Raw genomic sequence first — 15,000 nt, 5'->3', positions numbered from 1 at the left:
ACCTACTAAGCCTTCGTTATTCTTTAATACGCTTGTGAATTACCGTCGTTTGTTAGGAAAGTATCGATTTGAACTAAGAAAAAGGAACGGAAGAAGTGCTAGTGTCTTCTAAACTTCTGCTTCGGCGAAATATCTATATGTTAAAATAATAAACGAAGGCATCATAAATAATTTAGTGAAGACGCTGAAAACCTGAAGAGTCGCTATCAACACTGAGATCATTGAAGATCAGCAAACTTAATTAAATGTCATATTTTACCAGTTTGATCATTTACATATGATATCTACGACAACTTTAATTTAATGTTTTCTACTACGATCGCAGAAAATTTGTACAATTTTGAACACCCTCATTCGTTTAAGGTTTATGATTGTGCGCCTTGGATGCCGTTGTTAATTACCTTCATTATGTCAATTTTATGCTTTGAATACAATCACGTTAGCTTATATTTTACTCTTGCCAACGTTCAACATTTGAGAAGCACTTCAAATATTCAAAGACTAAGAGTGTGCATTAAGCAACCTCCTCCTTTACAATAAACAATTTTTGGAGGAGGTTTTTGTGACTAGTATCCGGAACTGTAATCAAAGCGGAGATACATGCAACTGTTGTCAGCCAAGACTATAGGCTGCTGCCAATAATAATAAAACTTTCTAGGACCCTGATTATATTGATATTTCACAAACCAACTCTAATATAAATACTACTCTTCATTTTGATTAAACATTGCTTTAAAGAAGTAGGAAGAAAAAGCCATAAGCGGTTTTGTTGGAATATGTGTGCCAGCCTGCCAACCTGAGTGGAAGTCATCTTCAGAGTCAAGTGATGGTTGGAAATTCAAATGAATGTAGAACTTTACTGTAATGCTCTGGTACATAAATGTGTTGTGATTGGGACTCTGCTAAGTGCTTAACCTACTATACGAACTCTTACCAGTGCCTTACACTCTAAAGCTGGTATACAAACCTAGAACAAACTGCATTAACTTAAAACCATTGCCAACCTCTACTTGCACCTTGCAAATGACTACTTAATGGAAAACCTTAACATAACACTTTTTTGTCACAGCTTACAAACCTAGTGCGACCTTCACTTACAAACCAGCTCGTAATGCACCACTCACCAGTCACAATGAGTATCCTCACAACCAATCACATTACAGACCAGAGCATCACTATATTTGTTTGAATTTCCAACGGTCACTTGACTCTGAAGATGACTTCCGCTCAGGTTGTTGACGCATCATTCACTACCAACAGTCCTTCTCAGGACTATTTTCACCCAGACGATCAAATTCTATCTAGGTATGTAACCCTTTCCTTCAAACCATGTTCTAAATAAGTTAGTTATAAGGTCCCTCTAATTTCCAAAATTTGCAACTGCAATCAGTGGCAAAAGTAGTTGGGACGCTTAGTGTCAGAATGGGCCTGAAAACCTCTCAGACATCAGAAACTAAGCATAACTGTCAAAATTCCTCAAAAAGTCTCCCCCTCCCCCCAATCAATGTTGAAATAGACAAGGAAATGTATGTTCACTATTGGCAACATTGCTCTGGGGGGGAGGGGGCAATTTTTCAAACTCAGTATTAGAAAACTAACTTCAAATGGTGAGTGTCCGAAGACTTTTGTCACTGATTGCAATCAGTGGCAAAAGTAGTTGGGACGCTTAGTGTCAGATTGGGCCTGAAAACCTCTCAGACGTCAGAAACTAAGCATAACTGTCAAAATTCCTCTGAAAGCTTCAAAATACAAGTCCCCCCTCCCCCCAATCAATGTTGAAATAGACAAGGAAATGTATGTTCACTATTGGCAACATTGCTCTGGGGAGAAGGGGGCAATTTTTCAAACTCAGTAAGAAAACCAACTTCAAATGGTGAGTGTCCCAAGACTTTTGCCACTGATTGTGGTTACTAGGCAATGAAAAGACAGATAGTAAAGTCAGTCGGCAGTTTCAGTGATAAAATCTATGGAAACAAATGAGGCAGTGGCAGTGTGGCCCAGTGGTTAGGGCGCTTGCCTTGAGATCCAGATATCGCAGGTCCAAGACCCGCTCTGACCACTCGTTTAATTTGATGGTACTCTGTGGTTCAACGTCCCAGCTGCACTTGTAGATAGCCAACTTGTTTGCCTCCGGCCAGTCTGGATTCTTAACAGCTGTTGTTATTGTTGTTCTGTTACGTTGTTTTGTTGTGTTTCATATTTGGCCATGAAAAGCTCCTATGGGGAGCAGTCAATTAGCTATGTATGTATGTACATGTATGTATTATGTATGACAGGTGAATTTTGAGGACATTCGCTGGTCGCTAATTTGTGACCTCATCAGAGTTTAAAATTGTCTCTTTTCAGAAACACAACTGTAACAAGAAAGGCTGTTGTAATTGAAAAAAAATTTAAAATGCATGCAATGATCTAGAAAGCTATTTTAGGATAGGATCAATATTATTTATTTTATCTTAATGATACTTAAATTTCTTTAAACACAATCTCATCCTTGCTACACTGTACTGTCTACATGTAACTACCCACAATACCTTTTTGGTCATCTTTTTAAGGTCCTTTGGGTATGTACTAACAACCTTTCCCCAAGAAGCTGTACATACATTTGATTGATCAGTATTATGTATTTTCTATGAATATGAAACCAATTTGCGAGATACCGTTGCTTTGTCCAAAACCATCTCAGGCCCCGACTGTCACTCATACTCTGAAAAACACAATCAAGTAGCTTTATTTATTACTGTAACAGCGGTTAATTATTGTTTTGATGAAAATATCCAAATTGTTTTTTTTTTTACCTGTCTATTTGCAGATGAAGGGAATATGAATTCAAACTACATACATGGATTTCATTCCCAAGGTAGTAAAGACCATGAGCTCTCCACTCTCCCCTCTCCTAGTTCATCTGTGGTTGACCTTGATAGCAATGCTGGCACTGTAGAAACAGAAGTCCTTTTGAGTAGCTTCAAAGGAAGCCACACCTCTAGTCCAGGTATACATTTATTTGAAAACTTTTATTATTCTAGGAGTATTGAGTATTTCTGATCGGGGTGCAATATTACAGTGTAGGTTTCACAAATGTGTGCATTGTCTTCCCAAACTAGAAGCTTGATAAAGCTTGAGATTGGTCCAAGTCTAGTTAATTTATAATGTTCCAGTCATGTTACAACAAAACAGGGAAATTTGATCACAACTTTTTTTGCCCCCACAGCTTCCATTTGTGAAATGAGTAAGTAAAATCATCATGCACTAGACGGAGTTAAGTCTAGAGGTGGTTGCTTTATAAGGGAAAGAGATCTCTCTCTTTTAAATTCTTTCTTACCTCTCTCATAAAACTCTTCCCCCTGTAAAGGGGAAGCTTCTCCTTTTACCTTTTCCCCTTAAGGAGAGGGTAGTTTTTGGAGTGATCTTAGGTGTTGTTAGCCGAGCTTTTGCCCCAAAAGAGCGTTGCATTTAGGAGTTAAATCGTCCGGCCTTTTGACAAAATACCGTAAAACTCGTGTATAAGTCTCATCTTTTTGCCGAAATATTGGGCTCAAAATCGTGGGTGCGGCTTCTTTACACTGTCCGAGGCCATTGCTTTCAGAGGGATTAAACTGGCTGGTATGGGGTCACAAATAATAGTAAAAACCTTCAGTAAATCAAGATTAAACATTCTTCGACCGATCACTTCAACACTTATCTCTCCACTGCTTGCGAGAAAACATCACGCTATTTGCGAGAACTCACGAGGCAAATGGCGTGTTTGTCCATGGGGTCAGTTCAAGCACAGGATGAGCACCCTCTTCATCGATCTGAATTACGGCGGTTGCGATTTGCTCGGCAATGAAGTTTGAAAGCAAGTAATTCAATGAAAAATCAAACAAAAGTGTCAACCGAGTCCTGTGTTATGTTTTTTGGTCGTTCCGAGCTGTTTTAGGCATCATTTTGCGAGATCTTTTCTCGACCACCGGTAAGAGAGTCAAAATTGACAAGACAGGCAACACAGAGTCGCCGGCCGATGACCTCGTCTTGTTCAAGCTGGAACTGACGCCAAACCAGGGAAATTCTCACCTTAAAAACAACAGCATCCAATCGATTAGGGATGTCCCCATAACTTCGCCGCATTTGAGCTTCATCTTTCGAAAATTCACCGAGAAAGGCGATCCAAGGGAAACCGATGCAAGAAACCAGACCAAAGGAATTCGAAACATTTGAGTCTACCGGTATTCGAATCTATCAATGAGTGCTTTTGGTCGTTCCGAGCTGCCTTAAGCGGTCACGTTGCACTGATTGGTAGATTCGAATAGACTCAAATGCTTCAATAAACCATATCCGTATTCTCAGTATTGGACTGGAACTACAATCCCCACGATGGATAGCACTATCCGCCAGCGGATAAGTTCATTTACGCAAAATATACATTCATTTACGTCAACAGTTGAAACTATACGGCAAATATACGTTTATTAGTACTTCCTTGAACTTCATTAACGCGAACGAACTTTCAATAACGCAATTTGCATATGTATTAACGTTCAGTAGCATAAACGGATAAACAATTGCACCTTTGGACAATCACAGGTAACAAATACACTTTCAATCTGGCACAATGGTTAATCATTTAATAACTCCATTAGAAGATCAATTGCATGGTATGACAATCAATGGCGTATTAGAGACATACAATAATTCAATTTGCATAGAGACGCACAATCAATTGCACCTTCATACAATCGTTTAATCGAAATGGCCAATCATTAACGTGAACTGACAAACGTTGGTATTTTTCGAATAAACAATAGGAAGAAAAAAACATTCATTAGTGTCATTCATCGTAGTTTTATGTATTTTAAAATACTGAACAAAAATACAAGAGTATGTACATTATCATTTAGATTTTTTTATTTTTTGCACAACCTTTTTTTAAGCAGATATAAAATGAAGAACATTTTACACGTACAGTACTGTAACAAACAGAGTACGCTGTATGAACAAATCGACTCCCAACAAGTTGAAAGACATCAAATCGCGTAGACAATAAAATAGTATGAGGTAAAGAGCCACATTCATGTCTCTGTAGATTTTTCTTCGCCAAATTTGCGGCGCGTCATCTTGCTGATAATAATCAGTGTCATGCAAAAGAGAATGGTTAGTGCGTGACCCAAGCTGTTGTCGACACATTTCCTCGTTGAATGTGCTTTTGATGAGCTACCAGGATATATGGTGTGTTTTGTTATGTACTCTTTGACTGACCCTTAATTGGCGTTCGTTTCTGAACAAAAAACCGCTTAATGAATGCGTTTTTCAACAGTGTTCCAGCATTGAATAGTAATAAGTTAACATCCAATTAGCTTTTACTGTTTCTAGGAGGAGCACTGTTGTAAAATACACACCTGGTGATCTTTTAAATCCAAAAGGCGCTTGTATGAATAGAGAAGAAAGAGTTATTATGATTTTTGTGCAGTCTTTTTTCAAAAGTAATTTCTATACCTGAATATCTTCCTTTAAATAGTAGTGTTCAAACTGTGGCAGTTGACTGCTCACTGTAACGCGACCCACGTTTTTCACAATCTTTCCGGCCTTACACCACCTCTTCACCCGAGCGATATATTGTTTTACTATCTGAGACACTTCTGTAATGAGATTCAATGAACCTTGCTGGTCTTGAGACCAATTATCAAGAAATTCTTTTCTCAGACAATCCTTATCAAAACTGTTGGGACAATTCCCGCTTTCCCCACTCACACCATTATAATAAGGAGCTTTAGGCCCGGTTCAGACACCGTACTTCACATGAGCCGAATCGAATTCGAATTTAGACCGACCCAAATTAATTAATCCCGGCTGAATTGATTCAGACGCCGAACTCAATTAAATTCACAGAGGCATACTATGACTGAAGAAAACTGCAAAGTTGTAATAATTTTTGCATTTGATTCGGCTCATGTGAAGTACGGCGTCTGAATCAAAGCCGCTCCACAGCCGTAATTCCCGGCTAAGCCAGGCGAGAAAAATTGCTTAGCCGATCCGAATTAAACCGGTCGTTCTGAATTGATTCAGACGCCGTACTTCACATGAACTTAATTCAATGAATTCGATTCGGCTCATGTGAAGTACGGCGTCTGAACCGGGCCTTAGTAACGACGACAGGAATGGCAACAAGAACGTCTTGTAAAAACTGTTTTTTTTTCTCAAAATCATGCTTGAAAATTATATGTCCAGGTTTGACCCTAATTAGATGCAAGCGGATTTCAATAAGCGTCACCAAGTATCCCCTTGCTCTTCTAGCCAACTTCAACATCGCTTGTGTCTCAGAATACAGACAATTTATGTCACAAAGTGTCCCCCAAATGCTGCTCTTTAAGTGAAGATTAACTGCTGCATTTACCCAAAGCTAAAAATAACGCTAAACTTTACCCTTACCTTATTGTTGAAAATAGGTAGCAAATGCTTAGACTTAAGGACGTTCGCGCGAAAATTTTTCAACATTGATTTTTTTCTGAAACTTTTACCACTGTAAGATGATGAGTTAGTTATGTCAGAAATGTAAAAAAAATGGGGGGTCACCGACTTCGTTTTGGAGAGAACATGCCCGGAAAAACACCCAAAATGTGACAAAATCGGGCATTCGTTAGCGAATAAGGCCAGTGTCTGTAAACCCAAATATATTGCAACTGAATCTTTGAAGTGAAATCTTCTCTGCCAAATATTGTTTAAGTGGACTTATTAAGTGAATTTAGTCAACTGGTGAGGTTCCTGAAAGATCAAGTTCGCATTTAGCGACCACAGTTTCACGCGCCTTGCAGCTGCAAGATGGCAGGATTTGATGTCCCGTGAGCAGAAATCTTGAATTTTTTTTAACTTCCCACATTGATTTTTTGTTCATTTTTGGACAACGTGGAGATAATTGTAAATAAAATCCGTTTCTGGAAAGAAAACTAGGGGTCACCGAACGTCCAAGACCGTTAAATCCAGGCAAAGCTGTAGCAATGGCCTTTTGCCCTATCATTTCTCATTTTATTACTTAGCGCGCGCGCGCGCTCGTGTATGACGTGGCGTGTGCATTTGCGTGCGCAGTAAGGATGCGCAGAAACAATTGGCGCGAACGTCCTTAAAGGGCCACTTTGTGTTGGATGTCAAAATTGGGCGTGCATCTAATTAGGGTCAAACCTGGACATAAGTGTGAAATTTGGGGGTAGGGATTATCTGTAAGTGGTCCTTTTAGGAAGGAAAGTGCTGATCTTTCTCTTGTGTTTGGTAATAGTGATGAATTTGTAGATTATGAAGAGGATGATATGCGCAACATTGATCTTTTTCTTAATAGGGCCCTATTCTAGCATGCGGGCATACAGGTCTCCCCCAAAATCTGCACCAATAAAGACTGGTCGTTTGCGTGATGATGGCAGTACAGAATACCCAAGCTGGGTATCTGGACTTGGTAAGGAGTATCCAAGCTGGGTTGAGGATCTGGATCACTCCACCAGACACAAAAAGGGCGTTCCAAGGTATTACGGCACTGTCAAGTATTTGCATCATGCAGATTTCAAACTAAGAAAACCATAAACACCTTGAAGTACTTCAAGATTGTTTTTTTTGTCGTTCAGACTAAGAAAACTAAACCAAAAAATTAATACAAAATGAGTAAAGCTTCGTTCAAACCGGTTTGTAATCAACACTATGACGTGATAATATTTCAATCCAGTTTATGATGGACAGGTATATTTTGTAGCGCGTATTTGCTCTCCAAACAAGGTCGGAAAGTGCAAAGAGGTCTATACTGTACGTTTTGTTGATGTAATGCTCTGACTGACAGCACTTCTTAGGCTCAATTTACCTTTGAAGGCCCGAGTGCTTGTTCATTAAAAGAAGTTTCGATAGAAACATGGTATTTAACTCTTGTTTTTCGAAACAGCTTGTATTTAATAGCTAGTGACTAAGCGATTGAAAAAATTATCTTTTCCAATTTCACATAACACTGTGGTAAACGGTGTTACATGAACTTTTTCAATAGGTTGTGCGCCAAGGTAGTTTACGTTGCGGCTTCTCTGTCACGATCCAGCCTTCGGAGCATGGAAGGGAGACATGAAGCAGCGTTATTGGCCTACCGTGTAGCTCTTTTATTTTGCGGGGTTTAATTTTTGTGGATGGTTCTTGATCCAGAAAAATAAGTTTCAGCCCGGAAAAAAAACACCAAAATTAAAACCGTAAAAATTTATTCCCGTTAATATAATTAAAAATGGCTTTTAATTCAGTTGTATTACTATATATCATACAATGGCGTAGAGTCAACATTGGCGCAGAGTCAACTCCAGCAACAGACCAACCATGCTCTACCGGCGCGGTAATAGAAGCGCTTCTGCCGTTGCTTGCACAACATGTTTTTGTGAGTGACGCCGTTTAGATTTATTGTATTTTATAAGCCGCTTCAAAATCGGCTTTTACAGCATGACTGGAAAATTAATGTTTGTTGTAACCGAAAATACTTTGTTGTTGTACCGACCGACTTGTCGTTGACTACCCTGTTCCCAGAGGTTTTCTTCAGCCCCGAGAGATCCGCGAACCGGCTAAGACGAGTCGTAAAGCGGCGAGAAGACTTTCATGCAGACGCCAGCTGACAAACGCGTCAAATTGATAATTACAAAAGAGACCAATGGCAACTTAGCAATCACGCGTCCCCTCGGTATTACCATTCAAACGAACTAATTATATATGATTTGCCTGTTTGTAAGAATATCAACCAATCCGAGCCTGAGGCAGGGCGCGACAAAAGTGCTGTCCGATAGCCCGGGGCTAGTGGAATAACTTGTCAGGCTAGCGTTTTCTTATTGTAACTTGCCCGACGGGCAAGCACCGTTGGTTCTTCTTTTCTGATGATAAATTGAGCTTTTATACCAAAACGTGTGTAGCAGAAAGCTCCTTAGAGAAAATGATAACGTTATGAGGCCAAATTATCGTAGCGTGACAACGTTTTGCGCCGCATTTTAGTTGCGTCCGTAAATAAAGTCATGACTTTTTCTGCTTACATAAGCGACCGAAATAGATTTTTTGAAATGACAATATTTGCCAACTGACAGCGTGCAGTGCGAGACAATCAGTCTAATTAAATTCCAACCAAGTCATGGTGCAGTGGATTTTCTCGGAAATTTAGGTGCGTTTCGTTGGAAAATCCAAATCCGGATTCTTGTTAAAACAAAAAAGGCCCACGTCGTGTAAAATTAAAAAACAAGAAAAAACTCGCTTGAAGAAAAGCTAGCAGACCTGGCGCCGTTATCATCCGATAAAAAAAATAAAAACAAAAACACGCATTTCGAGTAATTTAAAACTTTTCTCACTTTTGAAGAGTTTGTCAGCTTGACGAGCTTTGAAGAGAATTTACTCCATCGAATGTCGACAGACTTCAGATTACAGTGGTAGTTTAATTGACCGATCGCAACGTTCATGACATTCACAAAAATAACTGTGTTGTGATTTCCGTAAACTTATAATATTTTTGACCTTAAACGGGGCAAAATGTAAATATTATTTTTCCTTTACTATTTCGCCCATGTTTGAACAAAATGTTACTCTGAAACAGTCATTTGCGATTTTTAAAAATTTTCTGGTCTTACAAAGTGCGTTTACTGCGTTGATTATATGCAAATTGCAATCGGGCCGACGGCAGCGTTTCACAACTTCATGACATTTGACAGAAGCGCGGGTCGTAGAGGAGAATTCTACAAAAGTAAGAACGAAATAAAACAATGCTACTGTGTTAACTTGCTGTTTGATTTTCTATTAAGTGAGATGTGGACAAACGTTAATAAGTTGTGAAATTTTCTTGTAACACTAATAGAAGCAAATTTGTTGATGATGTTCATTCCAGGAACCTCGTTCATGTTAGCAGTACAAACAAGGAATTGAAATATTTCCCGTAGTTCGCTCTTCAACTGTATTTGATAAAATAATTAGGATAGTACACACGCTTTCATTGGTCAATATCTGTGTTTAGATGAGAGTACGGAAACACGGCTGTGACATCACGAATTTTGATTGGTTGTATGCTGTCAGACGCGCGTTTTGATTGGCTGGTAGGATATGTGAGGCTATAGAAAAACGAAAAACGTCCTCTATTGCTTGAATAGTTAATACACTAGGCAAACTATTGGAAGCCTTAAGCGATATCAATTGACAATGTTTTGCATCACAAGATTAGATAACGTGACATAAATCTGCGGATGATAATTCTTTATAAACAATTTAATTTCGGGCTAGCTCCTCAGACCTTCGGGCTAGTAACCTTAAGTAACAGCTTGCCCGAAGGGCAACCTCATATTTTCATTTTCGTCTCATCCTCAGTGAGGGCTCAGATCCTGACCCTGACGTCTGCGTGAAAGTGAGATTCAAGTTCAAGGTAACCAGAGGTTTTTCTCTTCTGGCTGCTTCGCGGCTCTCTCACGGCTCAACAAAAACCTCTGAGACCAGGGTAGTCGTTGACTGAAATGTCTTTTTTACCTAAAAAAGTAAAAATATTGCATTTCCTGCCTTGTTGATGCCTTGCTGCTTGAAAAGAAAACCGCTAAAATTAGTTCCCAGCGGAAGTTTCAGTCAATTCGAGCCGCAAAAATTTGTTCCCGCATTATGGGCGTCAGTAGCCCGCTATGAGTAGGACCTTGCCTCTTCCATACCAACCCTTCGAGTCAACCTTTGCGCGTATCTTTCTATTGTTATTGCTGCCGTGCACGCACTGTTTATAATGGCCAATCAGAATAAAGTTGTTAAACGAAGACAAAAATAGCAAAAACAATGTATGCAAATTGTGCAAACTGATGTAATATGATGTAAATGTCGGTCTCCTGATGAAAGGTTAGTTTCAAAAATAGAAATATATGCGCAAAGGTTGACTCAAAGATATAGTGGATTGGGCCACTCCTACTTGTGGGATCCTAAGGGCGCACGTTTAATTGTGATGGGCTTATCTCACGTGAACATAAAAAAAAACGCACCATTTGAAGTCTTTTGTTCACCTTAGCCTTAACCACCCATCCTTACTGTATAATTTTGGTGCAGTTGTTCGACGTCATGAGTCTACTCTGAAGACCACTGAATTTAGTCATGGCCGGAAAGTTAACGTGTGTGTTTTTTGCTAGGCATGATAAGAATTACTCCTCTAGCACCTCATCCACTTCAGAGTCAAAGCCAAGAAGAGAATCATATTTGCGATCATCAAGATCCACTCCAGCTGTCAAAGTATCTGATCTACAATCCAGATGGGGTGCTTCCTCTAATGGTTATCATGTGCAATCTCGGGCACAAATGCCAGAGAGTAGAACAGACAGTGTCGATTGGAATGACGCGGCCAGCACGGACACTGACATGTTGGTTTCACAATCGGTTTATGGTCCTCATCCAGTAAACATGGGAGGGAACTTTCATGACTCTTTGTATCAAGACAAGAGAGTTGAGCGTCTTAAAAAGGAGTCAACAAAGAAACTAAGAAAAAGCACAGGCCGGATCAAAACAAAGGAACATGCAGCAGTTTCACCGGGAGGGTCCAAAAATATAACTTATTCTCCAGCGAAAGCTTTGCGTTTTTCTGCGAGGGAGGGTGAGCAGATCGAGGAACCTTCAATAGATAAAAGAAAGACTCCAGTCTCAGCACGTTCTACGAGAGATTCTTTGCCTGATGGTAGCATTTTCGCTACGTTGCCCACAAGATACAGCATTCCAGCTCAGAATGAGAGATACAGAATACCAGATAACCTTAGACTAAAAAGCGCTTCACCACCAAAACAAGCATACCTTTCGCCGCGTACTTTAACACAGTATTCACAAACGCCTGCTGGACAAGTGTCTTCAACAAAGGACCCAAGAAGAAACGTTTATTCTAGTAAATCACTTTCACATGATCGTAGAAAGGAGAAAATAGATTCACTAGCTCGGAGAGAGGAAACTGATTTTGAATCTGACGATACAGATAGAGTCATGCGAAAGTCACCGACAGGAATTAAAATGGAAAAGACTTATCGAGACCCCAATACAATGTACCCATGGAAAACTCTAATTCAAAGTTCACCATCACACGATACAACTGCCGAATTTTCTCAGTCTCAACCTCAATACCAATCAACGCCGATGGTGAATGCTGGTAGTCAACTGTTCAAAGCTCAGAGCTCATTGGACAAGCAGTATCGTTCTAGCGGGGTCACGCGCGACAATAAATTTAGAGAACGAGGAGTAGAACATTCCGAGGAAAGAAAGCCGTTCCTTGAAAGGAAAGCTGGGAAGTATCAATCAACTCCTAAGCAAGTGTTTGCGAGTTCAAGCTACCGATCCAGGGACGCGAGGCTTTTAAAATCTGCACAAAATGCAGTGTACGGCAAGCCTCCTCCTGCACCAAGACCCAGTGCTAAAAGGTTCTCTCATAAAAGAAGTAAGACGGTCCCGGATTTACGACGCATTGCTATTAGCTCAGCGACAAGGCCGAGGCATTCACGACGGAGTCTCGATGATGACGTCTTGAGTGTTAACACTGTCGACACCGAAAACCTTATTACCCGGCCTCCCATGCCTGTATTTGATGCCAGCCCATCTCTGACAACTGTTTCCGATAGTGATACATTGGTTGAATCTGAAATGGAAACCGAGCCTAGTGTGGCTTCTCCCGGGAAACATCCATTAAGCCCGCGTCGTGTTAATTTGATACAAAATGATGACAAGTTTTCACCGACCAGCGTGTTTGCATCGACAAACCCTCACGCTGCAGTGCGTGATGAATTGCCTGAGAAATTTCTTTTGTGGAAATTGTAAGTACCTTACACATCGACTTTAAATAATTTTGTGGACGAAAGGGTATTTTCTTCGGCATGGTTTCGATTCATGGGGGGGTTTTTCTTCCTACTTCGTCTTTTGAAAGCCTTTTCTACTTTTTTACTATTATACTGTTTATCAAAATCAACATAGAAGACTGGTGTTAGAGAACGATAAAGTCGAGGCCCAGCATACGTGTATCTTGTCTCGCGATTGTCTGTTCTTATTAAGTGCCCTCTCTTATTCAATCGTTTACTTAGAATCGTCGAGTCACCTTTATAAGGGCCGTCCCACTTAATGACACGAACGTCCTTAATTAAACGCAACTGCCATGCATCGGCGCACATCAGAAATTGAACACTTTTACGACGACGACGATTCCGGGATCCAATTACGTTTTAGTGGTTCATCTCATCTCATGACAAACTACACCAATTCTGCCTCACAGAAATGCCTTGAGTTATTAAGTCATTTTGGCAGCTTTCTCTTTTTTGAGCGGGGAATGATGAACTTCAGATTGGAGCAACAATAACATAACTAGTATGAGTTTTTGGTTTTCTGGGTACGCGCAGAAAGAAGAATTTTGTGCTGCGAACCTGTTGCTCGCATTGTGAGCCGGAAATTCAACTATAGTAATGGTTTACGTACTCCAATCTAAAGCTCGCTATTACATCCGGAAAACAAACTTCCAAGAAGATGATGTTTTTTTTTCTTGCTCAGTTAGTAGAGCAATGCACCGGTGTCGCAGAAGTCGTGGGTTCCAGTCCCTTTCAAGCCTGGATTTTTTCTACTGCTCAACGGTAACGTTCGACACTGCGATGCATTGACCTAAACTGAAATCTCAAAAAAATATTTCATTCCGCATTCTTTCATGTCTTCCCTATAAGGTCATGCCACTGGACTCCATTACAGTCCGTATTCTGCGAAGGTCATCCCTCAGAACCCTCTTATATGGATGGCTTTTTTTTCCTTTGTTTATTATTAGAGATGAGGACACGAAAGCTCCAGACAGTTTCATCAAAAAGCGATTCTCAAGTCCTAAGTCAGGCATCATATCTTCGTTTCTGGAAGATTGTTTGAGCGTCGAAAACGATTCAAAAGTAGCGGTAGGTTTGCATTTATCGTTTTAGTCTATTTACCTTGTCTCTTCTACACTTGGTTTTATTGTCGTTGAGCCCTCCACAAGTTTTAACTGGTCCCCTTTTCCCAAGTGGTAGACACACGGTCTTGTGCTTTGTGAAAGCGAACCCTAACCGTAAACAAATCATGCAACTTACATCAAGTACAAGACTGTTCGTCCGATTACGCCTCTGTGGAAGGTTTTGGCAAAGTTTTCGTTGTTGGTTATTCTTTAATTATAAGTATTTTATCCACAGTTATCAATTAAAATAATGCTCACCTGTGTGTTACTACAGACCTGAATCGACTCTTGTTGTAATTGGCTTTTTCGTGCCTCTTCGTCCATTATTATTTATCATTGTTTATTAATTTACTTTTAGAAACGAGATGTTTCGTCACCTTCTGCAAGACTTAGTGGAAAGGAAGCCGCCCCAGGTCCTGTTGAGGCCTTGAAACAAATGCTTTTTACAATGCAGGACATTGCTCATCACGAAGCACTCGACAATGGAGATTATTATAAGGTAATGGCTCGTTTTTAGTCTTTTAAATGTTTAGTTTTTATTCCGTAGCCTCAGATCAAGTTCTTCCAGCTGCTCAGTTCCATACGAAATATTTGATGCATAAAGGTAAAGTCTGCTTACGAGCCAATTGGCCCATTAGGCCGGATTTTATCCCGGTTTCTGTAGTATGAAGCGACTAGGCGTATTTCTCCTCCCCCCTGGATGGGATGCTAGTCCATCGCAGGGTTACGCCCGGCATTAAATTCGCCGGTATTCATTTATGCACCTGGGTGGAGAGAGGCACCATGAGAATAAAGTGTCTTGCCCAAGAACACAACACAATGTCCCCGGTCAGGGCCCGGACCCGGACCACTCGATCCGAAGTCGAGCGCGCATTTGATGCATAGGGTATTGAAAATACTAACGTCTCTTTCCAGCCTTCACCAAATGTGGGTCTCAAGTCGAGAGAGGAGCTGAGGAGGAGTTCTTTGATGACAGGTGAGATTTACTTCGTTTTTAATTTATGTTAATAGGCCATTTCCGAGTTCATCATCTACCTCCTCTTGAAAGCCAGTCTAAATGCGTAGTTTTTTTTTATGGTAATTAGTTCTACTTT

At 40.2% G+C, this 15,000-nt stretch overlaps 1 protein-coding gene and 1 long non-coding RNA gene across 2 annotated transcripts in view; one reads left to right on the top strand and one right to left on the bottom strand.

Annotated features, from left to right (window-relative positions):
• LOC137992726 (uncharacterized) overlaps positions 1-15,000 on the top strand; it is a 21,526-nt gene that overhangs the window by 888 nt on the left and 5,638 nt on the right. Inside the window, exons 2-7 of the mRNA XM_068838218.1 lie at positions 2,810-2,989; positions 7,304-7,484; positions 11,106-12,761; positions 13,751-13,871; positions 14,265-14,405; positions 14,822-14,882. Coding sequence (XP_068694319.1) covers positions 2,810-2,989; positions 7,304-7,484; positions 11,106-12,761; positions 13,751-13,871; positions 14,265-14,405; positions 14,822-14,882 — 2,340 coding nt within the window. The remainder of the gene's footprint in view (positions 1-2,809; positions 2,990-7,303; positions 7,485-11,105; positions 12,762-13,750; positions 13,872-14,264; positions 14,406-14,821; positions 14,883-15,000) is intronic.
• Positions 1,861-4,305, bottom strand: LOC137992727 (uncharacterized). Its single transcript, XR_011121738.1, has 3 exons — positions 4,051-4,305; positions 2,796-2,932; positions 1,861-2,704 (listed from the first exon to the last, which is right to left on the bottom strand). It is a non-coding gene; the product is annotated as an uncharacterized lncRNA (long non-coding RNA).

The sequence above is a fragment of the Montipora foliosa genome, chromosome 2 (assembly GCF_036669935.1).
Source record: "Montipora foliosa isolate CH-2021 chromosome 2, ASM3666993v2, whole genome shotgun sequence".
NCBI lineage: Eukaryota > Metazoa > Cnidaria > Anthozoa > Scleractinia > Acroporidae > Montipora > Montipora foliosa.
The sequence above is the reverse complement of the archived record's forward strand: the minus strand, read 5'-3'. Positions and strand labels throughout refer to the sequence as shown.